The sequence below is a fragment of the Centroberyx affinis genome, unplaced genomic scaffold (assembly GCF_046629955.1).
Source record: "Centroberyx affinis isolate AG114_WGS23_722 - 3 ecotype Tasmania unplaced genomic scaffold, CSIRO-AGI_Caff_v1 ptg001798l_1, whole genome shotgun sequence".
Classification (NCBI taxonomy): domain Eukaryota; kingdom Metazoa; phylum Chordata; class Actinopteri; order Beryciformes; family Berycidae; genus Centroberyx; species Centroberyx affinis.
In genome coordinates this window covers 71688-97799 of record NW_027280188.1, presented here as the reverse complement: position 1 = coordinate 97799, position 26112 = coordinate 71688, and the positions used below count along the sequence as shown (strand labels likewise).

Here is a 26112-nt window from a genome sequence, read left to right as displayed (position 1 = left end):
TTAAAAGTAAAAAAAAAAAAGTATTCAGTGTTTCCCTCAGAGTGTTCTTCTTGTCAGGGTGGAAAAGCCTCTGAAACATTTAGAGCATCATGGGACACTAAAACTCTCCACTGAAACCAGACTGATAAAACTCTTTTAGTGTCAGCAGCTCTTTAAGGCAGAGTGACACCACACCTGTTCAATGGTAGATAAACTAAATGAAGAAGATATTATCAAAAACATTATTAAAAAATTAAATGAATAAAATAAAAAATGAAAATCAGATTTCACAGTTTTTACAGACAGTTCCCTATTTAGTCTTTTTTTTTTTATGTCCGTTACTTGCATTGTATCATGTCTATGAGTTTTTTATTTTTCTAAACTGTTTGTCAGAAAAACAAAACAAGTATTTATTTTTCTCTACTTTTCCCTGTATAGTTCCATAAGTTGTCATGCTCACTAAATTTACTGATCTCAAAAACATCTTCTAGTCCAGTGGTTCTCAACGTGGGGTCCGGGGACCACCAGGGGTCCTTGAGGGGGTTCCAGGGGGTCCCCAGCAAACTGATGAATTGTTAAACTTCAGCATTATTTCATTTAGTTAGAGACAGTTAGAGAATGTAGAAGAATGACTGTTTTGATCATAGTTTCTCTGTTATCTACCTACAATACAGACAGTCATGGAGTTCTGGACAAAATCATATCTGACAATAAAAATATTCTCAAATTTGGGTCCGAGAGACAAAATGAAATGGGGGTCCGTGGCCCCAATGTGGACTAAATTAGGGTCCTTGATATGAAAAAGGTTGAGAATCACTGTTCTAGTCCATGCTGCAGTGTGGACCTTGACTTTCAGTCCGTCTCTGCTCGTCCAGTTCGAGGAAAACATGGTGGACATTTGTCTGAAGATGTTGGACGTCAACCCCAAACACCTGAAAGACTCCGCCGACGACGTCTCTGCCCGCTGCAACCCCGTCTACGTCGGCCGCGTGGTCAGCGCCATGGTAGGGCTCCCTGCATGTGTGTGTGTGTGTGTGTGTGTGTGTGTGTGTGGTGTTATGCTTAAATCAATATTCCACTTAGTTTTCACATGGGAGTTATTCGGCTCTTGACCGCCGTGAAAACCAGAATATAATCTCCTCACCAAGATCAGATGCAGCTGGACCAGTTTGTAGCGTTCAGATTTTTTACTTCCCATTCATTTGTATAGAAACTGACATTGAACACGTTGGTGAACAGATTCAACATCAGATCCTGCTGTTAAGACAACAAAGCATCCTGGGTCCGTCGTCATTTTGCATTTCTATTCTTGGTTTACACTAAAATTAGTATTTAACAATAGTAGTAGATCCGGTCTCCCAAACAGGAACTATCTCTCCTAAATAAATGGTATCCCTCCGCTGTGTTCTCTTCTAATGCTATTTGGTGAAATTATGGTCTGAAGCGTCGGACCAACAGTCAGCTGGAAATCACAGCAGCAGGATCTGATGTTGAATCTGTTCACCAACGTGTTCAATGTCAGTTTTCAGTCTATTCCCCCCCCCCACACTGTCATTCTGTCATTCACACACACATACAGAAAGCTTCCCAACCATAATTAATTTAAACCCCCAGTGCTCGTTTCAAAGGCTTCTACTACTTCTTGAAACCTGGAGGAACAAACCTCTGTCCTGCACAATTTTAAATGTTTTGCCACTGGGGATTTTTCTTCATGATTTCTTATTTTACTTTTACACTCGGATATTCTGACTTTTAACTCCCTATTTGTTTGTTCCACCATAATATCAAAACGTTTCCAAACACACTGTACACAACATATTTACATCTACAAGAAAGACTTTTATTTTCTTCCCTGTGTGTAGATGTGATAGACCATCCCATCTTATCATAGAATTGCAATTCATGTAATTATTGCATGGAAAATTCCCTGAAGAAATGTTGCCGATCTGTTCTTGCCAAATTTCTGGCACATTCATTTGCATATACTGGAGGATGAGTAGGCTTGGCTTACACAAGGATCACTTGATAATGTGCCAGCACTCCTTGACATTACAGCGACTTGCCAAAAGTATTCACCCCCCTTTACTTTTTGCACATTTTGTTGTGCTATGAAGTTATTTCAAAATACATTTATTCAAGATTTTTCTTTTCTGTGCAAAGCAATCTGTTCCATCAAAGTGAAAACAAATGTGTAGAAATTTAACATTTTTAATTTAAATTAACAGAGAAATCTATTTTGCGTAAGTATTCACCCCGTTTGCTTCGTTTGGGCTAAATTGCCACACGAGCACAAAAATTGGTCAGCATTTCTTATCATCTGTTATTCAGATGTCATGTTTAGATTGTATTTAGTGGTTCTGAACAATGTTTTTCTTTTAAACTTTTTTTTTAATTAGTCTTTTTGCTAACAAAGCTGAGACCAGCACCCATAATGGGACTCAATGGTTCTTTAGGGTGCAGGATGGACTGTCCACCAGAATACTGCAGCACATCCATTCATTTATGGATGAGATTAAGAGTCCAGTTCTTGAAGTTTCACAGAAAATAAAAATCACCCTCCCATCACAGTTTGGGAAAAGACAGAATTTGAAATATTTATGAGTTTTTCCTCTCCGTTGACTTCCATAGTAAAAATTGACTGGAAAACCCCACTGAAACTGGACCTTCTGGATTTTCCATTATAGTGACTGGAAAGGGATGATTTCCATTTTCTCTGAAACTTAAGGAACTGGACTCGAATGTCATCCATAAATGAACCATGTCTCCCAAGCTGTGTTGACGTATTGTAGTGGACAGTCCATCCCACACTCTAGAATCCCACTGAGTCCCATTACGGGAGCTGGTCTCAGCTCTCTGTTTGTTTATCTATCCATCCATCCGTCCCCTCCACCAGATCAACTCGGAGGGTGACCGCGGCGTGTTGGAGGGATGCTGGAGCGGCAACATGTGGGACGGGGTGCTGCCGTCCCACTGGAACGGCAGCCTGGACATCCTGGAGCGCTGGCACAAACTCGGCTGCCACCCGGTCAAGTACGGGCAGTGCTGGGTGTTCGCCGGCGTCATGTGCTCAGGTAACATTTTCACTTTTACTTCACCAGATTTCTTAGATTTTTCTTCTCCTTCTTCTTGATATTAAAGGATAAGGCTGGTGTTCTTTAATGCATTTCTTACCGTCAACAAGTCCTATGAAATAAATCAGCAATGAATTTGTTTTGCTAACAAGTCTCGTCCATGTAGCCGATGCCTAATGAAGCCATGTCCCAGCAGCCATAGAACTCCATTGTATTAAAAAAAACGATTAAAAACAGCATATTTCATCATCACGATGCACCGGGCCGGCCGACTTTTTCCTCAAACAACTTAATAAGCCGGCTGTAAACACGTTTTCCATCTCAGGAAAGTAGTTCCGTAGCACTGAAAATAGTTTTCATGGTAACAGTTAGCGATTTTTAAAATGTAAACTATGTCTTTGTGAGCTGTATTTAAAGGTTTTTAGCTTACAGTTGGAGCCAATGACTTCCGGGTTGACGGCTAAAAACGGTACGCGGGAAGTCAGAAAGTAACGGGAGTAGAGCAAACGCATTGTTGATTTTGTTATTTTCATAGGATTTATTGACTATAAGAAATGCATTAAAAACACCAGCCTTATCCGTTAAGTTAGAGTAAAGTAGGTGAAACTTTAATGATCCTCGTGGGAAACTCATTGCAGGAGCAAATGATAGGCTACAGCAAACAAAATGTGGGGATCTAAATAAGAATAGAGTGAGTGGGGTGGTATCAAGTGACTGAAGCAATGAATGAGAAATATGTAGGCTACAATGTGAAAATATACAAAAATATATGCAGTATAAAAATAAACTATTAAAACATCAGGATATACGTAATATTGTACAAATGAGAAAACGAGAATGTGAAGAAAAACATGAATTTACAGCGCATTTACAAAATATTATATTGCATTATCAGCCTCAGCTGTCCAGAAAATCATGTTTCATTTCTGTATTTACAACCCTCTGTTTCCCTCAAACAGTCAGATATAATTCAGCATCTCTTTCTATCTTCTGCCAATTTCATAATTCCTTCATCTATAAATTGCTGTTGTCCAACTCAGGTGTTATAATTCTTCATCATTTCTCTCTCTTTATTTTCCACATCTAATTACAACACACTCAACTGCTGATCTGATCACATGATTCTGCTGGATGTTTCCTAGTAATAAACAGTCAGTATGAAACAGTGATGACAGCCTCCTCCCTCTTGTTTCTGCCAATACTAGCATTGTTTTGTGTTCTTTAGATTCCCTAACAGGGCGTGTTAGCATTGTTAGCGTTGTTAGCATTCCACATTGAAACCAACGGTCCTAGCTAGCTAGTGTAACTGTGCTCCCTTTGTTTCAATAAGCAATGCTAACAATCCTAATAAACCAAAAAGAGAGAGGAAGAAACGTTTTCTTGCATTGGGAGGTGTTTGATGAAAAATAGATACCAGCTAAAATTATTTAAGTCAAGTCCTGCTTTCATTATCACTTCCAGTTTTAGGCTGTAGGCCTATGTTGTTTTAAACTGTGCATCTGACAAATTCAGTGAAACTTAGTGACTACACCTTTTGAAAAATTGACTGAAATAATTGAAAATAATTGCTGGCCTGAGAGTAAAGCACATTGTGGCCCTCTGCTGTTATTGTTACTCTGCACAGGCGCGTCTTTTCAGCTTTTCAGTTCATTGGTATCAGATATGGGTTACATCCTACAAAAGATATAACAGTCATCTGAAAAAATCAGACATGAGCAGAAATTCAGAGTTGAGCCTGAAGACCTGTGGTGAGAAGCGAAACCTCTGATGATGACTGATATGGACTGAATTGAATTGATTTCATGATTAAATTCAAGTGTGTGTGTGTGTGTGTGTGTGTGTTTCCAGTGATGCGCTGCCTGGGCATCCCCTGTCGCGTGGTCACCAACTTCCAGTCAGCCCACGACACACACAAGAACCTCATCATCGATGTCTTCCACGAGGACTACGGAGTCAGACCCATCAACTCCGCCGACAGTGTCTGGTGAGAAAGAGAAAGCAGTTACACCTGATGTTATCCATACATAGATTTGATCTGATTCTTTATTATGATCTCTTTTGGTCCAAATGAGCTGCTCCTACACAACATTAAAAATACACTTTAATCAATACAAAATTAAGTCATACCAACAAAACACAAATAAAACATATACACACTCATAAAATCTTACACATTTGCGTATAGTATACAGTTTCATTGGATACTTCATGGACAGATTCAACGTTGTGCAAAGAATTATAATATAAAATGTAGAACATACTGTATTTGAACATATTCTTTATATGTTTTTAAATTCTCCTTTGGATAATCTCCGAGTATCTTATTCTATAAACACTGCTGCGTACCACATTCATGTTTGAATCTTGGGACGACATAGTTTGAACCTTAACCTCTGCTATAAAATAGATTAATGGAATAGTTCACACAAAACTGAACATTTTGTCATTATCTACTCACCCTCCTGTCAGCTGAAACACTGGTGAAGTTTGTATGTCAATATAACACACAGCAAGCTAGCTGCTTCATTTCAGCCTTCTCCAAAACAAGTAGCGTGAATGGAGACCGTTTCTTTAGAGTTCCAAAGGGGTAAAAAAAAACCCACCATAAAATTACTCAAAACAGCAGAATCCAAGTGTTCTGAAGCCAAACGATTGCACTGTGGGTCCAAAAGTCCAATATTTACCTCATTATCTCCTATATTTTCCACATGTTCTGCACCGCGTCAACAGCCACAGCAGTAGCAATCTGATGTTGCCTTCAAATGCTGTCAGAAATATTATGATTAGGGGTAGAGGGCACTTGAATGACCCAATAAAGTGGCAAATATAAATAGGAAAGTCGAACTCAAGATGCCAAGATGTGACATTCGAACTCTTTGTTTACTTACTTGTTGCTAACTTTTAGGTGCATACGACTTTTAGCCAAAAAACATATTAAAAAATCAATTACAAAACTGATGCAAATATTCTCCTCTTCATTCTGTCGTTGCAGCACAAAGTGGCACTGTACCACTTGGTTTCTAAAATAGTCTTAGACCTCTTCTTAGATGTGACTGTTTTTCACCATCTCATCTCTTGGTCTCATTTGCCTTTTGATTATAATAATCAATTAACTGCTCAAGATCCCCAATACTTTCATGCCAGCGTGATTCCAGAAAATGCGAGCTGTTCAGATAAAAGATGAATTGATATTGTGTCTAGAAAGCACATCTAGCTACATCAAACACAGGTTTACGTTTTATCCATGGAGGAGTGGAAACTGCTAAAATTCTTTTGTCTTGACTTCGAGGACTTCAGCAGGGCGGATGCTCACTCATTACTCCACTCTGCTGCCCAAACACCTGAAATTGTCCATATACAAATAAAATAGAATCTTGTATCTACATAGGGCTCCAAACGGAGTATAAACTGGATTGGAAATCTGCTATAGATGTGGTTTGGTAAAATTAGATTCCAGTTGTTTTGGGGGGTGATTTAGACTTGTGATTAATTATAGTTCACTGCCTCAGAGTTGTTGTTACATGTGTAGATATAATGTGTGCATGAGTTTTTGATGTTTGGTGATTTTGCATGGGTTCAAAAACACCCATCCATCTTCACTGTGGCTACTACCTGAGTGCCAAATCAAAATCTTTCCCACAGGGAAGCTTCAAATGAACTTAATAACAGACAGTTTGTATGTAATTATCTTTCGGTCTTTATTTGCTCCGGAGAAAAAACGTATTAACTTATAATGCCAAGGACTGATCGTCTCAGTGGTGCCATGGTTGGAGGATCCACCCTAACATGGTAAAATTTCCCTGGGTGTGGTTCTCCTACAAACCACAGCCACACCCCACAGGCAAGTATGAACTGTAATTCGAGATAAAAAAAAACCCCAAAACAAATAATGCAGAGCAATGTGCAGACGCCTCAGAAGGAAAAGTGTTGCCAGCTTTTTTAGATCCAAGGTTAGACGATATATCGGGCCGATATCTACAATTATAATTACAATTTCCCATTTGGCAGACGCTTTTATCCGAAGCGACGTACATGTGAGATTTTAATACAACACAAGCAAGGATCTAGTCAGGAGTAGGAAGAGTAAGTGCCATAAAGTTCTAGTCCGACAGGACATAGGTGCCAAGAGGCAGTGCATAGAGTGCATAGAGGCAGATAAAGATTTTTTTTTTTTTAGCAATTACACAGTCCATCAGGTGACGTGAAACAGCTGGGTTTTCTTAAAGATTGAGAGGGACTCTGCGGATCGAATGGAGTTTGGTAACTCATTCCACCACCGAGGAACCACAGAAGAGAAGAGTCTGGCTAGAGACTTAGGGCCTTGTTGTGGTGGCAGCACCTGGCGCCGTTCTTTGGCAGAGCGTAGTCGGCGGGAGGGATCGTAGACCCGAATGAGGGAGTTCAGGTTCAGGTCGGAGCCGTTTTGGTTGCTGCTTTGTAGGCGAGCATCAAGGACTTGAACTTGATGCGGGCAGCGACTGGGAGCCAGTGGAGGGAGATGAACAGCGGAGTGACATGTGCTCTTTTGGGCTGGTTGAAGACCAGACGCGCCGCCACGTTCTGGATCATCTGCAGAGGTTTGAGCGTACATGCCTGGAGATGTTCAGACAGGTAGGGTCTAATCTTCCTGATGTTGTACAGGGCAAATCGACATGACCGAGCAACAGAAGTCACATGCTCCTTGAAGGTTAGTTGGTCATCAATCAAGACACCCAAGTTTCGGGCAGACTTTGCGGGAATGAGCTGAGCTGATATGAGCTGTATACTGATCTGTTGTTGTGTAGAGGGACTTGCTGGGGTGACAAGGAGCTCAGTCTTTGATAGGTTAAGCTGAAGGTGGCGTTCCTTCATCCATGCTGAGATATCGGCGAGGCATGCCGATATGTGCCGAGACTGTGGGGTCTTCTGGCGGGAATGATAGGAAGAGCTGGGTGTCGTCAGCATATGAATGGTATGAGAAGTCATGTGAGCGGATGACTGCACCAAGTGAGGTGGTGTATATTGAAAAGAGAACGGTCCAAGCACTGTGGACAAGCAGTGGGATTTAGACACTTCCCCTCTCCAAGACACTCTAATGGATCTCCCTGAGAGGTAGGACTCAAACCAGCAGAGAGCAGATCCTGAGGAGCCAAGCTCAGCAAGTGTGGAGAGGAAGATTTGGTGGTTAACCTTGTCAAAGGCAGCTGATAGGTCTAGCAACATTAGAACTGAAGACTGACCAGCAGCTCTAGCTGATCGCAGTGTTTCCACTACAGACAAGAGTGCAGTCTCAGTAGAGCGTTTGAAGCCAGACTGGTTAGGATATCTGCCTTTTATTATGTGACATGCAACATTGGCCAGAATTTCATGAGTATGGTTTTAGTGTCCCACAATACTGTACATGCTGTTTCAGAGGCTTTACCACCCTTTCAACAACAACATTATGAGGGGAACACTGAATCCCTGTAATTTTCTGGTATGAAAATGGTTGAATATAAAGATATTGAATATTGGCACAAAATATCAGCTATCGGCAAACTTTAGTCTAAAAATATCAGTACCCGTATCAGACTTGAAAACCCCATATCGGTGGAACCCTATGCATCTAACCCAACATCTAAAAGGTTTCTCAAAGCACTAAATCTGATCTTTCAGAGCGCTCATTACATCGGTGTTCCAAAATGCTGCGTCATGTTTCAAAATTTTTTGTCAAGTTCCTCTATGCATCATTTTTGTGTCTCGAAACACCAACCGAGGTTGGCAAAGTCTCCCACTTTGGGACTTTGCTACCACTTTATGGAATTTGGAATTCCCATTTAGAACTTAATCTTTTAACAATATAGAATGTCACATAATTCAGAGTTTTTCAGAATGTTATATGTTATATGTCTTTTCAAACCAACAGTGTTCTAGAATGCTGCGTTTGACTCCAGAGCTCCACATTTCAGTGTTCTAGAATATTCTGTCCTTTGCAAGAGTGTTCTAGAATTTTGTGTTTAGTATTCTGGAATGTTCTTTTCAACCAGAGGGTATTCTGGAATGTTTGCTGGTGTCCAGTGTGTCCTAGAATGTTGTGCTTGACTCCAGTCTTCCAGAATTTAGAGTGTCTAGAATGTTCTGTAACTGACCCCATTGTTCCACAATTTAAAGTGTGCTAGAATGTTCTTCTCAAGCACTGCTCTAGAATGTTGTGTTTGCGTCTGACATTTTACAAACTTCAGAATGTTCTAGAATGTTGTGCTTGACTCCAAAGTTCCTGAATTCAGAGAGTTCTAGAATACTGGACTTGACTCCAAAGTTCCAGAATTCAGCGTGTGAATGTTGTGTCTATTATCCACAATTGCTGTAGAAAATAAATTAAAAAAAACTCAATGTTTTCACTCTGTAGGAACTTCCATGTGTGGGTGGAGGCGTGGATGAGAAGACCGGACCTGTCAGAAGACGGCAGCTACGACGGCTGGCAGGTGCTGGATCCAACACCACAGGAGATGAGCAAGGGTAATGACGATCATCATTTTAAATATAATATTAGATATATCTTTTGCTTCCACTGAAGTCTGATGGTACACGTTGAAAGAATGAATCCTAACTCCTAACTCGACAATATAAACACATAGATAGATACTCTTAGTTTAGAATAGTAATTCAGGGGAGCTGGAGCAGCGCGGCAGGAAAACGCTAATCCACCACCATGGAGATCTGGGTTTGTATCTCGGTAGCGGTGCCTATGGCTTGTCCGGGCGTCCTTACAAACTCGATCTCCATGAACGTTACGCTCTCCCGGGAAAAACTCCTCGCTGTCAGGTGAAAAGAGGCGGCTGGTGACTCCTCATGTATTGTAGGAGACACATGGTCGCCTAACAACGAGGACTATAGTGCACATCGGGAATTGGCAATGACAAGAAATTGGGAGAAAAAAGGGGGAAAACGGCAAAAAAAATAAAAGTAAGTAAGTAAAAAGTAAATAAGTAATTCAAATAATACAAAATATTATTAGAGAATGGAATACCCTTTGATGTAAAGCACTACATTGTCAGTGGAGCAGTTAGTTCAGTCTCTGTATGGTAACCTGAACCGGTTGTCCTCCTGCAGGTGTGTTTTGCTGCGGCCCAGCTCCGGTCATTGCCATCCTGAACGGAGACACTGACCTGAAATACGACATCCCGTTTGTCTTCGCTGAGGTCAACGCCGACTGCATCCACTGGCTGGTCAGGATACAGTACTTTACATGACCAGGGCTTGAGCCGAACAAAAGCTTGTGGATCTAGAATTTTACCTGCCAGTTTATTATCTCAGGAGACTAGATCGTTTTTATAGCAGGAAATGCCCCATGTTGGCTTTTTTGGGGCAGCATGTTGGGTAGAACTGAGAGCCAAATGTAAGTTTGACATGCTCCGAGATTGCAGCAAATACAGGTTTCAAGAAGCTAATCGTTTGGAATGGCATACAATGACAATCAGCTTTGATTTCCAGTGAACTGTTGTCTGTGTTTCCGGGTCTTCTTAGGTCAAAGCTGACGGCTCGAAAAATAAGATCTTCTGCGACATCACAAGAGTTGGTCAGAACATCTCTACCAAGTCTGTCGGCTCCAACAAGAGGTGGAACATCACTGACACCTACAAACACAGAGAGGGTGGGTAGAGAGCACACACACACACACACACACACACACACAAACTTCACAGCTACATGCTTTAATAGGGGTTAAAGCCTGTAGCTGTGAAGTTTGTGTGCGTAACTTAACCTAAGATCTAAGCTTCAAACCATAAAATAATTTTTTACATGTCATGTCCTCACAAGTCATTTTCTGAGAATTTCACTGTATTTGTGGGTGTTTTCAGACCTCACAAGCAGAGTTTAACCCTACATACACACACACACACGCGGACACATTCAGCCATTTCAACTCATGGCCCCTAGTGAGCATGCTGAATGTTGAAATTTGACATCAAACCAAATTTTATTTCTTTTCAAGCTATTTTTTTTTTTACTTCATTTGATAATTAGGAAATACCCAGAGGCTGTAAATATTCATTATTTCACCAAAAGAAAAAGCATTTATCAGAAAGTGGTACCTGGTAAGTGGTAACTCAGAGATGAGGCACAGTTTCCTCCCTGCTCTAATGATTTATTTTTCCCTTTTTGGATGCCATGTTAAACTTTTGAGCGCTGTTTGCATCAGAGGCAGCTAGCAGGCTTTGGGACAGGAACATCTGACCATACAAGGTGCATAACAGTGGTTCTCAACCTTTTTGACTCGTGACCACTTGAAACAAAACAGTGCCTACTTGCGAACCCCATCACAGGCTGCATATGCAGAGTGGCGAACAGTTCAACCAGAGAATGATTTTTCCTTTTCAGACTGTTTCATTTGATTATCAGAGGAGGCTGAGAGGCTGATAACTATTCAGTATTTCACAAGAAAAAAGCAAAAATTCAAGAAAAATCCGAAAAAATAGACATGATAATAAATTTGTAACGTAGAAATGTGTTTTTTCCCATCTCATAAATCATCTTGTGACCCCGCCCAAATTATCTTGTGACCCCCTGGGGTGTCCTGACCCCCAGGTTGAGAACCGCAGCTTTATAAGAGAGAGAGATTCTGACCTGTTCTCTGTGATACCGGGCCTACAGGATCGAAGGAGGAGAGGTCCGTCTTTAAACACGCCATCACCAGAGACTACTCCAGAGACGGACGCGGAGGAGTGGAGGAGGAGGAGGAGGAGAAGGAGGAGGAGGAGGGAGAGACAGAGGAGAGAGAGGAGACAGAGGAGAGAGAGGAGACAGAGGAGATGAGCAACGGAGTGAATGGAGTTGAAGAAACTCCGGAGGAACCCGTAGAGATCGTCCAACCGCCCCAGGAGGTGTCTCTGCGGTTTGAAGAGGTACGTTATGATAAGGAAGCAATACCATGCAGCAAGAAAATTCAGCCCATTACTTTAGTCTCATTAGTTTTTCATTCATTAGAAGTTAGCAAGTTTGGTTGTTCTGATCAAAGACTCTCTCCCCACCTACAGTAGAGACAAACAACAGAAATCTTCCTACGTTCTGGGAACAAAACCTTTATTGAATGGGGATCTGTGGTCTCTATTTGAGGGCCCTTGACATGAAGAGTTTGGGAACCTCTGTTATATCATATCATATCATATCATATCATATCGTGTCGTATTGCGTTGTGGTGTATCACATCATATCGTATCACGTGTGTGTCGTGTTGTGTCATATCGTGCTGTATCGTATAGTTTTGTATAGTATCGTATAGTAGCATACCATATCGTATCATACTGTGGCGTATCGTATCATAGCATGTCGTACCATACCGTATCATAGTGTATCGTATCGCATGATGTGTTTGGGTTTAAGTAGAGTTTAAGTAGTTTAAGTAGAAGAGTAGTAAGGAATGCTCTTTTGGGTATTACAGCTATGACATTGCAATGTATCATATCATATTGGATTGGACTACAATATATAAGATAGGTATATGTATGATTTATGTAAAATCTCCTACCATGTCTCATATCTCACGCTGTATGGTGCTGCAGGTGTCCAAGCCAGTGAACGGGCAGGAGGTCAGCCTGAAGCTGGTGCTGCACAGTACAGACAGTGCTGCCCGGCCTCTGTCCATCAACATCAGCATCCAGGCCATGAAGTACACCGGCGAGCCGGCTGCTAACATCAAGACAGAGGTGAAGGAAGAAACACTGCAGCCTGGACAAGGTAAACTCTCATACTGAACGCCGCCTGTTATTGGTCCGTGATCGGCGACTGGACAGGCGACCTGTCAATCACTTGGAAAACAACCCCGTTTTATAGCCGTTATATCCCGTTAATGACGCGATTATTTTGAAAATCACCATACGGACACATATTAGAAGAAGTAAAATTAGTTACTGAGACCATAATCTCGTCGAAAAGATTTATTGACTTTTTGAGTGAGAAACTGAGCTGTGGTCCCATTGACATCAATGGAGTTGGGCGGGATTTGGAGTCTTTTTGGAGCCGACTCTAGCAGACATTAGAGGAATTGCAGCTTTCAGCCAGTTCCTTATTGGCTTCAAAATTCACCCGTGGTTTTGGCTGTTTTGAATTTGGGTGAATCTATAGCATCTCAATTAGTGGAGATGGGACTCTCTTCTCTGTTGCAGCCCCACTTTGTGATTTAGGCAGGTAAGACAGGTGTATTTTTACGTAAAAACCCTGCCTAGTGCAGCTTTAAAGCTCCCATATGGTGTAAAGCAGGACTCCCCTTGCCTCTGTGATGATAAAGGAGTTGGATGGTCTATCTAAACATGGTGAAAGTATCAAAACGCACGGTCGCCAACTAAATCCACACAATCCATATTAGAAAAGCGAGCCTCTAAACGAGCCGTTTGGACTTCCGTAACTTTGTGGCGTCACAAAGGTTCGCTCATTATCATTTCTGTAAGAAATAATAGACTAACAAAGTGTTTTTTTCAAAGCGGTTGAGCGGTTGTCATTGTTTATTACCGGAGAGTTTTCCCTACCTGTAGCCGCCGGGCCGCGGCGTCTCACGTTTCACTCTCGAAACGGTTAGCCAATCGGAACAGAGGGGTCGTTAATATTAATGAGCCTTAAAGACACGGCGACAGAAACAGCCTGTTCTTGGTATTTGGCTTTGAATGGACCTCAAGGCATTAAATAAAACTCTGGGAAGTGTAAAATATGGGACCTTTAAGTGAGGATGTGAGGTGGTGAAGGAAGGAAGCAGGAGAGGGCCAGAGTAGTTGTGCATGACTAATATGGCTCTGAATTAACCGAATTAAAGGAGGAAACACTGCAGAGTTCAGATAAACCGCAAAGAGTGGTGTGAACGCACTCTAAATCTTGCTCTCTCTCTCTCTCCCCCCCCCCCCCTCTCTCTCTCTCTCTCTCTCTCTCTCTCTTCCAGATCTATCCATCCCTGTCCAGATCCCGTTCTCAGTCTACGGTGAACACTTGTTGGACAACAACAGCCTGAAGGTTTCAGCCGTGGTGACGGACAAACAGCAGCCGGATCTCATCTACCTGACGGAGACAGACGTCGTCCCGCAGGATCCGCCCATCTCCATCACTGTCAGTGGATCAGAAACCAAACCTCAGCCTGTCTGTCTCTCTGTCTGTCTCTCCACACTCCTGTCATCGCTCTTCACTCAGCTGTCTGTCCATCATTTCCCTTTTGGCTCATCTATCCTCCCACCATTCCCACCCCAAAGTCCCTCTAAACCAGTCTGTCAGTTCCTTTAGTGACTTTAACTTGAACTAGAGAGAGAGAGAGAGAGAGAGAGAGAGAGAGAGAGAGAGAGAGAGAGAGAGAGAGAGAGAGAGAGAGAGAGAGAGAGAGAGAGAGAGAGAGAGAGAGAGAGAGAAAACAAAGACTGGTTTCACAGTATTTGACAGATGCCTTCAGGTCATCTGCTTTCGCACGCAGCTCCTTGGTATCTCTTAAAGTCATAATGTGGGATTTCCAGATGAAAAATCTACTCTCAAAGCAAATAAACAAACAAACAAAAAAATCCAGATGACAGGTTTAGAGAGTATTTCCTGACCCGAAGATGCTCTTTGGAGAGAGAAAAATATTATATTGGAATATACACTGCAAAAAACGTCCACCTTAACAAGTCATTTAGTCTCATATTCAGCCTTTAAATCTTATTTTTCTTAAAACAAGAGAAAAAATCTGCCAGTGGGGTGAGATAACTCCACTTGTTTCCAATGCAGCTTCACTTGTTTCAGGAATTTTCTAGAAATGAGTGTCAGTATCTGGAAACAAGTCAGAATAAGGCAAATCACTGCACTACTATCAAGAAAATGACACTTGATTCTACAAAATTCTTGAAACAAGTTGATTTACACTGGAAACAAGGGACATTATCTTTCCCCATTGGCAGATTTTCTCAAGAAAATTGTGATTTATGGACTCAATAATAGACTAAATGACTTGTTAAGATGTAGATTTTTTGCAGTGTACAACAAAAGATTCCAAGGCACTCAAGATGTCAGGTGTAAAGTTAAAAAGCCTTTATTATTTTCTTGGCTTTATCATAATATAAAAAAGTAGGACATAGATCTTACAGTATGCCTACGCTGTCTCCCTGATGAAGGCAATGTTGTCGAAACGCATAGTTGTGCTTTTAGATCTCTGCATATCTGGGCCTTTACCTTTGTCTCTATTATGATATAGCCAAGAAAATAAGGGATTTTTATCTTTGTACCTGACATCTTGAGTGCCTTGGATAATTTCTCTTGCATTTCAAAGAGACATATACATTGGATAACAGAATTTAAAAGATACAAAAGAAAATGAGTTTGGTGTCAAATCACCGAACCCTAAACTCCCTGCATCTCAACTCATTTACCACCAAAACTTCCAACTTGCTTCTATCGACTTGATGAAGTGGAGCCATGATTGATGACTGACAAGATGATACTATTTGGTTAATATGATTGATAATTAGACGTTGGTGCTTGATCTTGATCTCTCCATTATAATGGTAAAAGCAACAAGATTAAATTTGGACTCACTGGGGGATTATTATGTAAGAGATGTGTGTGCAATCCTGTGTTTGCCGAGTCCGCATGGCAGTGTGTTGCTGCAGGGCGCACGCACACACACACACACACACACACATGTATTCCGCTCGTGAAGCTGTAAAGCTAAAGTAAGCTTTATCTGGCTGGGTTAGTCTCACAAGGATCAACAATCTTTTTTTTCCAGGGAGACTTGGCTAAGAAAGCAGACCAACAACATTCAACATGTGTAAAGTCAGAATAGAGTCAGATTACAAGTTACACAAAAGAGAGAGCAAGTAAAGGAGAGAACAAGGTAAAACATTCTGTTAAGCGCTCCTAAAGATAATATTCTATAATATCAAACCAGCAGGATCATAGGCCAAACCTTTAAATCCTGAGTAAACAAAGACAGCAACTAACTGAGTCTGCCACAAAGCTGCCATCACACCTACAGTCTGTTTTCTAGTGGAAAAGTTTACTTTCCACTTGAATTTAGGTTCACACTGTTCAATTAGAAGCCAACCAGGGCATGTAAACAAAAGTCACATGACTCGCAAGTAGCTTGTTTATTGGACAGAGTTTTGGTCACCTGTCATCCTGCAGGTTAGAGACCTGGGTCCCGTTTCACGTACGTGGTTTAAACAATCCAGGATAATTGGGCACGTGCCGTATCGAATTATTTTATCAGTTGAGCTCAGGCTTTTCACAAACGTGGATTAGGATTTCATTAGTCAATCCCACATTACTTCATCTAGGATAACTGCACGCTCCCGCTTTGCCACAAAGGGGAGATGAATCGCACGCCGAAAACAGGATCACACTCCTTATATGGACGTGAGGCGAGGACACCTTTGCAGGGTGACGTAACATATTGAAATTGACCAGAGCAACACCTTTTTTTAATTCTCATACGTATAACACGTTTCCTTCTAACTGCTCCTCATAATGACAGCTCCAGAACCTCTCTTATAAACGGTGCATTCATTTCTGCTGCTGGGTGTGTGTGATTTCTGGCTTATTTGTGTTCATACTATCCAGCTAACTTAAACTTAAACCTGGGTTTTTGCATGGTTGGGCTAAATTGTTATCTCATTTCATGAAACGGAAAATCCTGGGCTTATGCCAAATTGTCAACAAACTTATCCAGTTAACTGAGTTAGCCACAGAACGGGGCCCAGGTTAGAGACGTAGTTGCCCTTCCTTATCCAGAGTGATTTACAACAAGTGTAACAGTAGAATAAGTTTAGTTTCGAGATCATCAACATTACAAGAAACAAAGTAAGGGGTGAGCTCAAACAACAGATCAACAAACATTACAGTGAATCCAGATTCTGCTGTCATGCTTAATTAAAGGGGAAAGTCTGTTGGGAAATACTCTTTTCTCTTGGTGGTGTGTGTGTGTGTGTATGTGTGTGTGTGTGTGTGCGTGCGCGCCTGCCTGAATGTACAGTGGCTGAGAGAGCTCAACGCACTGCAACTTAAGAAAACACATGCAAATAGACAAAACACAAGCAAATTAAGAAAACATCTTCATCAATTTGACAACACATGCGCTGCAAATACACACAACACAACCAAATACACACAACACAACCAAATAGACAAACGCACTGCAAATACACACAACACAATCAAATAGACAAACACTAAAATAAACGTTAAAATAAACCAAAAAAACTCATTTTCCAACACCACTGACCAGTAGCCGACTTCAGTAACTTAAAAAGTCGCAAAGCATTGAACAACAATGTCCCAGCCGGGTTCATCACATTTTTGTGTCCCCTGGAAACAGATCCGTTGTCTGTGCTACTTATTTGGTTGTGTTGTGTGTATTTGGTTGTGTTGTGTGTATTTTGTTGTGTTGTGTGTATTTGGTTGTGTTGTGTGTATATGTTTGTGTTGTGTGTATTTGCAGCGCATGTGTTGTCAAATTGATGAAGATGTTTTCTTAATTTGCTTGTGTTTTGTCTATTTGCATGTGTTTTCTTAAGTTACAGTGTGTTGAGCTCTCTCGGCCACCGTATGAATGAGTGTATTCAAATAAAGTGTGTGAAATGTGTGTGTTGCAGGTTTTGAGTAAGGCCTCCCTGTACCATGTGATGGAAGTGGAGGTTTTGTTTAAGAACCCGATCGACGAGCCGCTGAAGGACTGCTCTCTGACCGTGTCTGGGAGTGGCCTGCTTAAACACAACGTGGAGGAGAAGTCAGTGTGTGTGTGTGTGTGTGTGTGTGTGTGTGTGTGTGTGTCCATCCTAAGGCTTTCAAGGATTCTGTCGTTGAATTGGGAATGCAAGTGGAGAGCATGAAGGCACCATATTGTGACAAGCAGTATGTATTTGTATGAGTGTGTGTGTGGTGTATAACGTATCTGCTTTCAGAAAAAAATATATATATATATTACTGTACCGCACTGCATCATATTGACCTTATTCACACAGCGGCCATTTTGAACACTGGGAAACTATCTGGAAGATTGGTAGCCAATATAAAACTAGCATTAAAGTGCAGACTTCAGATAACCTAACAGTTACCAAATTTGCTAGCAGCCTCAGGAACAACCACCATGACTGCTTAAAGCTGCACTAAGCGATTTTTTCTGACCACTAGAGGGCGACAGAAACCGCAACACATTTTGTAAACACACACAGCGACGGAAGCCCTTAAGGACAAACTGTGAATAAAGGCTAATGGCTAAAAGAAACGTACAGAGAAATATTGCCGGTTACCAGTCTCGCTTTGCCAGATTTTTCTCCCGCTGAAGGTCACATGTCCCACAATGACATGTGAAGAGGCAGGTGGCAAGCTGAAAACGCTTCATCGAGTCCACCATTACTCGGGCCGAATTTGACAACAAACTTTAGGAGAGCTTGTTTCAGCTGCTGCTGTGTGGCTGTTTGTTTATATCATTACGTCTCACGGAAATCTCCACGTAGCACACGTTAGTTTCAGGATCGGTTACAGGGTCTGAAATCGCTTATTGCAGGTTTAAATACAGCAGGGAAGAGAGCTAGCTAGCAAGGCTAGACTCTGATAGCTACCAATAATGGGCCAAATATAGTAAAATGTGAACCCATATCAAGATTCAATTGTTTCTAATATTTTTTGAAATAATAAATGTTTTATGATGCATCTCGGTTCACAACAGTAGGACAGAGCTGGGCTGGATTTGCACTTCCAGGTAGAGTTTCCCACCCAGAGTGTTCAAAATGGCCGCTGTGTTGGTGTGATCTTTCAAGTGAGAAACCCTATTTAATTTCAAATCAATAAATCAACATTTTCTGTGTTTGTTTTTCTGTGTTCTAATAATTTTCACGTCTGTAAAACAACTGCATGATCATTATAATTTAATTATCAGGAAGTCACAAAATGCTAACAAGCTAGCAAACAAGAAAGTCATGTTAACATTCTGAGACTTCAAGATTTTTTTTTTTTTAATGATCATGCTGTTGTTTGAGAACCGTGAAAAGGTAACAACAAATTATTTACACCATATACATTTCACATCAATTATTAAAATACAGAAAAAGCAACCACAGAAAATTTTGATTTGTTTTGTACTGCACTTGTACCGCACTTTGTAGGCGTGGCCTTTCCGCGTCATCGCCATTCTTATCTATAAGTTCAATAGGCCCTTTTCACATCGTCATGGTAACAGCTTCTGCACTGAGAAACAGGTGCATTACAACTTCCTGTTGCCAGCTCTGTCCTTCACTAAATCGCTCCACAACCTGCCCAACATTAACATTAGTGAAGTATAAAGACTATTTTTGTAGACCCCTGGATCTAAACTACAAGTTCTTTGCCTAAAGTTTCCTCTTCGCAAAAAGAAAGTTGCCACGGGACGTTGTAAGGCACCGGTTTCTTACAACGTGAAAAGGGCCTTCTTCTTCTTCTTCTTCTTCTTCTTCCAACGTGAAAAGGGCCTTCTTCTTCTTCTTCTTCTTCTTCCAACGTGAAAAGGGCCTTCTTCTTCTTCTTCTTCTTCTTCCAACGTGAAAAGGGCCTTCTTCTTCTTCTTCTTCTTCTTCTTCTGTGTTTCTTACAGCCTGCTGTGTTACCCACAGGTTAGAAGTGCTGCCGGCCGGTCGCCAGGTTCGGTTCAAGATCTTCATCACCCCCAACAAGCCTGGAAAGAAGACTCTGATGGTCGACTTCGACTGCTCCGTCTTCAGAGACATCAAGAGCAGCTGCACCATCGACGTCGATCCCTACAGCCCTTACTCAGGCAATTACCACTCAGGCACTTACCGCTGAGTTACAGTCAAGTCGGTTTTCCGTTTTTACTTTTTACATTCATACAAAATGTCGGATTTCTAACGCTTTGCACCGCACACCAGATCTTTTCATTTCTGTCTGAACATGAAGAAGCAGTGTCGACTTAAAGGAATAAAATCCCCCTCGGCTCAGTCTGTGATGTTCAGTGCGTTATTCTGTGATGAAGGTGAACCCGCTTTCCCTCAACCTGCCTCGTCTACTTCCACTGCAGTTAGTGATTTCCTACATTTCCCAAAATGCCTTTCGACAACCCCCAGAGAAGGGCCGTGAACTTGTTGCTTTCAATCAAAGGTGAGTGTGTGGGCATAGACATATAGCTGGCTAGCTAACTAGTTAGTGAACTAGTGTCTATGGGGTGTGTGTGTCTATGGTTGCGGCTGTGCCCCAACATGTGTTGTGGCTGCATTGCATTCTGGTCTATTGAGGCTGCTGTCAGGCTTCTACGCATCTGTGGCTGATAGTTATCTGGATTTGGGTTTGAAGAGTGCACAAACACTCTACTTATTAACTGTTTTGATATTTTCGTGGTTGTCCAAACAGAAACTTGTTGGTTGTGTAGCTTCCTGGACATGGTATAACCCCAAAATGGGCGATTCTCTATTATCTGTTGCTCCGGGGCTCCGGTAGAGACGACTGGAGAATCCCTACATTTGTTGGATAGGTAAGCAACCTATCAGGGCTGCCCACTCTCACGCAACTGACACTTTTCACACGCTCTCACGCCACAAGTCCATTTTCTCACGCAGTGGAAAACAAATTCATATCGCAAGCCTAAGCTGCCAAATTAGGCTACGTCACTTTTCAAACTCGTTTTGTTAAAAAAAAAACGCTGTAAAATCCGGCGTCATATGGCACTGGCAGCAGCACAGCGTCTCCCTCTCCTCACGCCGTGCGCATGCAGGCAGGCGTGAGAGTGAGTTACTATGGTTACGGGGACGCTCTGTGGACAGAGATATAACACAAGTGTAAGTATAACACAAGTGTTTTCTATAGTATTTTTATAGTACTCAGTACTGCGGCAATTTTTTTAAAATTAATTGCAGGCTGTTTCTGCCAAGACGCTCCTTAATGATGGAAGTGACACACAGTGACGTATGGTGGCAGACAGAGAGGACATTCATTTGCATATCTGTAAAGGCTACTGTGGATTTTAAGTTGATTCAAGTGTAGCGATGTTTGTTTTTACTGTAGTAGTCTACTTGTTTACATGATGGCATCTGTAGAAATTATTTCTTTATGGATTGTAATAAAGTAAAAAAAAAAAAAATGTGAGGGCTTATGTCCATTATTACCTGCTTAAATTGGCTTAGAGCTGTCACACTAACCACTTAATGGCATTACATTTGTCTTTTATTGTATATTTTATCTGGGTGTATTGTTAGGTGTGTTTCAGTGTTGGTGATATTTAATTGCTGCCAACATCTGTTGCTACAACAACAGATCATTTGGGGGTTTTACATTAAATATAAGCAGATTTTCATATACTCTTAATACAACTACTCAGTACCAGAGTACCAAAGAAATCTGGGAATTATTAAGTCTTCTTGAAAAAAGGATTCATAGTTTCTGTAAAGTAAATGCACCATTAAAATACTTCCAGAAGGTAATCTTTATGATTTAAAACATAATTACTTAACATAGTTTCGCTATTTTTATCTACAAACTACAAAAAATGCTCATGTTTGGTTCCATTTCAGACAGTCACAGTTGTCTTGCATACAGTGAGCTAAATAAAAAGTAGTAGTGATGTCTCAATAAAAAAAATATTAGCATTATAATGGCAGCATAAGGCACTATCACCATTGATTCCAATTACAGTCAGCTGAGCAGTTGACCCAGGTTGCCATATGGTCCCATTCCAGAATAGGAATTCTGTGACAGGTCCCCTCTACTGTTTTATCTCTATGGCTCTGTGTCTTAGTATGCCTATGCAAAATCATGAATGTAAGCACCTCAATGCTGAAATCTAGTAATATAACATAATTTTACATTTTTGGTTAACATTATACAGGGTTGCTGTTTCTTGACTTAATCCAGAGGTTAGGTGGTGTAGAAATGCAGGAAATTTGTTTTAAATTACTATTAAATGTGTATCGTATATGTATATGTATCGTACCAACCCTGCTTTGTGCTGTCTGGCTGCAGGACGTTTACAGTGGTGGTGACACTTCTGGTACCAACTCATGTCAAAAATGAGAGTTTACATAACAGGAATGCAGCTGAACCTGAAGCGCAGACAGTGAACAATGGAACACACACACACACACACATACACACACACACATACACACACACACACAAAACTCCTGTCTTCAGCTCCTGAAGCTCCCTCAAGTTCAGGTTCAGGAAACATGCTTTGCAGTTTGTTAGCTTTACAGTATGTAGCCAGGTTGGTCTCACAAGGATCAACAATCTTTTTTTCAAGGGAGACTTGGCTAAAAAAGCAGACCAACAACATACAACGTGTGTAAAGTCAGAATAGAGTCAAATTACAAGTTATAACTGCTTTGCTGTACTTGCACAGACTGTTATTCCTAAACCCAGCCTCAGCTTTAACCCTCACCAAGAAACACATGACCTTAGCCCTGACTTTGAATCAGAATCAGATTTATTTCAAAGTAAAAATAAATGGTGAAAATGTCCAAACTCCCCCCAAAAAACTCCTGACTTTTATGTTCCAAACTCAACATGGTGTTCACAAGTAAACTAATACAAGTAGATTTCTTACTCTTGCATAAGTTCATCCTCTGCAGCCTCTGCTGTGGCTGCAGGAGGAACAGACCTAATGCTGGATGTACTTACAGTGTGTTACCAGTTTTAACTGTGATGTTTCAGTTATATTTGATCTGCACAGAGCTCAAATAAAAGGTTTATTCCCCGGCCTGTGAGTCACTTCTTTCGTATTAATGCTACGGATATGAGGACTCCATAGTTCATCGTGTTAGCTTATGATGATGATGATGATCACAAGAGGGACAAACACACACACACTCAAAATATACTGTAGAAAGAAAGAAAGAAAGAAAGAAAGAGACAGACAGAGCGAGAGAGAGAGAGACAGGCAGACAGAAAGAGAGAGACAGAGAGCGAGAGACAGAAAAAGAGCAAGAGACAGAGAGAGAGAGAGACAGAAAGAGGGAGAGACAGAGAGACAGAAAGAGAGAGGGAGAGACAGACAGAGAGACAGAAAGAAAGAGCGAGAGACAGAAAGAAAGACAGAGAGAAGAGAGAGAGAGAGAGACAGAAAGAAAGAGAGACAGAAAGAGAGAGGGAGACAGAAAGAAAGACAGAGACAGACAGAAAGAGAGAGAGAGAGAGAGACAGAGAGAGACTACAACCTCCTTCATTTCTTGAAAACAGATCACAACCTGTTACATTTTCATGATGAGTTTGCATTCTCAGAGTGATTCTGCAGGTCGGGTTGAGGAGAGAGAGTGAAATTGAGGAAATAAAATGCAGAGCAAATGAAGTGGCCAGAACAGCAAAACTTAAGAAAATAAGGCCCAGGTTGAAAAGGCCCTTCCTTCAGACCTAACTTCACTGGTGAAGTTGGATTTGGCTGTCAAGGGTATCAATTACAGGGGGCAAATCTTTTTGAACTAGACTTCTATCTGTTCACTCAGATAAGTGACGTAAGGAGCAACGTATAATTGTAAGATTTACCCTCTGCATCTTTCCCATTGAGTTGGCACTAAATAGCGTCTATAGGTGATTAACTAGGGCTGGGTGATATGGTTGAAATCAATATCATGATAATCATAAGGATTTTTCTCGATATCAATATATATCACAATATGGTTCATGTATGCAAAATCACGTTAAATAATCAAATGAATGTTCATCTCATTGAACCGAATGGTAATGTTAGGTGTGGTGTCAAACAAAACTGAAATTTTCAAATAATATTCCTACCATATCTCATTTTATCAGAGTTTTTAAGTAAAATTTGCTTCTCATCATCAATTTAGACAGAAAGACGATAGACGATAATATTGAATTATCGCCCAGCCCTATGATCAACATCAAAATTGTATCTTTTTCTGACCAGTATGTTGCATCTTCTCTTTCATTTAGAGTTGCCTTTAAGAGATGTTGACCACCACAGCCGCTTCAATGCATGGGCTTACAGGAGCTTCAGCCCCAGGCCTACGAAGATCGGGGGCCTATCACGAGCCAATATATCTATTTTTAAAAATCACATTGTTTTATAATATGTCGAATTTTCTATCCATCACTTGATATCCATGTTTGTGGCTGACGATTGGTCCGATTTACAAGTGACCCACGTGGCCACACGTGGAACAGACACACTAACCGCCAATAGTTTTGTCACATGAGTTGATGTAGGCAACAATAAAGAAATGCTCGTGACAAGTGACGTTAGAGGCTAGGTCAAAATGTCAGACAAGAAAAAGTTTGAGTGGTGCACATAAAAGAAAAGTGTTACGAGAAAAAGAGATCCGTGATAAGGAATTATTAAAAAACATTCCAAAGCTAACAGGATTCTTTAAACCTGTAAATGAGAAGGAAGGATCATCAACCTCACCAACTAGCTCAGGAGGAGGAGAGCTATCGCCATCATCACCACCATTAGAGCAATTAGGCCCTCATCATCAGAGGATATACTAACCCAGGAGCCAACTACGTCTGGGTCTACTACTAGCTATGCGGCTACTGACACCATGGAGTGTGAGGGGGCAGCAGGAGGAGAGAAGAGGGCAGGAGAGGACGAGCAGACAGGAGGAGACGAAGAGCAGGCGGGACGAGACGACCCCTGTAGCGCTGATCCGGGTCGCTGGGGCAACAACAACATGAACAAACAGGTGCGTGCTTACTGGGTGACTTGCTTTTAGGGGTGATAGCCACAGGTTTGGAGACGCCAACAATGGCAACTATTTGGGTAGCATGGAGCTGATCAGTCAGTTCGATCCTTTCTTAAAAGCCCATATAGATAAGTATGGAAACGCCGGCAGAGGAACCCCCTCCTATCTCTCCCTGAATGTGTGTGAGGAATTCATACAGCTGATGGGACAGAAGGTGCTCGATGAAGTCATCAGTAGAGTGAAACTAGCAAAGACACTCTGTCAGTGTGGACTCCACGCCAGATGTTACCCATGTGGACCAGCTGACGTTCATCCTGCGGTACGTATCACCGGAGGTAACACTGTTCAATTCAGTTCTTAGTGTTTTAGGAGAGATGGGCATCGACATTAATACCTGTAGAGGACAGTGTTATGACGATGCCAGCAACATGTCGGGCACCTACAAAGGTGTGCAGACCCGCATCAAACAGATCAACCCACTGGCAGAGTGGGTACCCTGCGCGGGGTACCCAGACTTTGGTGGGGGTTAACAGTGTTAACTGCTGTGAGGAGACGAAACAGTTTTTCAGTTTTGTGCAAACTCTGATTAACTTCCCCTCAAAGAGCACGTCACGCTGGCAGATGATCAAGGCGGGGTTGCAACCTAATGATAATCACCGAATAGAAACTTTAAAAACTCTTTCTGATACCAGATGGTCAGCGCACGCTGTCACCACCAAAGCCCTGTGTCAGAATTACGTTGGTACAGCCACCAGATGGCGACGAAGAGCCAGAGCTCCCACCATAGGGATTCAGTCTGGCTGGACTAAAAATATTTAGTATATATTATATATATATAATATATATAGTATATATTAAATATTTAATTTTTGTCAGTGTGACTGTAAAATTTTGACTGCTACGTTTCCCCGGTAATAGCGGAAGTTGTGTTGCTCGGATCGTGGTGGGTTTAGGGTCCTTGGAAAGCTCTGAATTTCCAGTTTCCAGCGATACCAAGCATGTTATTGTAGACTGACGAGAAAATTATCCCGCCGCTTTTGATCAGAACTTGCTCTTATATTTACGAAGTTTATATTTGTATGACTTTATTGTTAAAGGAATAGTTCACCCAAAATTTAAAATTCAGTCATTATCTACTCATTCTCATGCCAGTACAAACTCGGGTGAGTGTTTTTTCTTCATACAACTTACCTGGAGTTCTCCAGGCTCGCTGCTGGAGAAGCTTCTTCCAGTGAATGGGGAGTGAATGGGGAGCTGGACGTTCTGCTTCAAAAAGGGCAATAAATGTCCATAAAACTACTCCATAAAGCTTGTGTAGTATAATCAAAGTCTTCTGACGCCTGACGATCGCTCTATGAGTAAAAAAAAACGAAATTTGATCCATTATTTCATGAAAATCCGAGTCGATCGACATTGCATTTACTTCCGCATTACCAAACCTCACGAGGCCACCGTGGCTGCGCAAGGTTTGTGTG

General features: G+C 41.4%; 1 protein-coding gene across 1 annotated transcript in view; it reads left to right on the top strand.

The window, feature by feature from the left end:
• The window catches only part of tgm8 (transglutaminase 8), a 32096-nt gene extending 9413 nt beyond the window's left edge, over window positions 1-22683 (top strand). The window contains exons 5-15 of the mRNA XM_071529536.1: window positions 855-983; window positions 2873-3050; window positions 4899-5034; window positions 9418-9527; window positions 10122-10237; window positions 10536-10662; window positions 11664-11914; window positions 12572-12746; window positions 13939-14102; window positions 17609-17742; window positions 19604-22683. Of these exons, the coding sequence (XP_071385637.1) occupies window positions 855-983; window positions 2873-3050; window positions 4899-5034; window positions 9418-9527; window positions 10122-10237; window positions 10536-10662; window positions 11664-11914; window positions 12572-12746; window positions 13939-14102; window positions 17609-17742; window positions 19604-19793 (1710 nt within the window). The 3' untranslated portion in view covers window positions 19794-22683. The remainder of the gene's footprint in view (window positions 1-854; window positions 984-2872; window positions 3051-4898; window positions 5035-9417; window positions 9528-10121; window positions 10238-10535; window positions 10663-11663; window positions 11915-12571; window positions 12747-13938; window positions 14103-17608; window positions 17743-19603) is intronic.
• Window positions 22684-26112: the final 3429 nt, after the last annotated feature.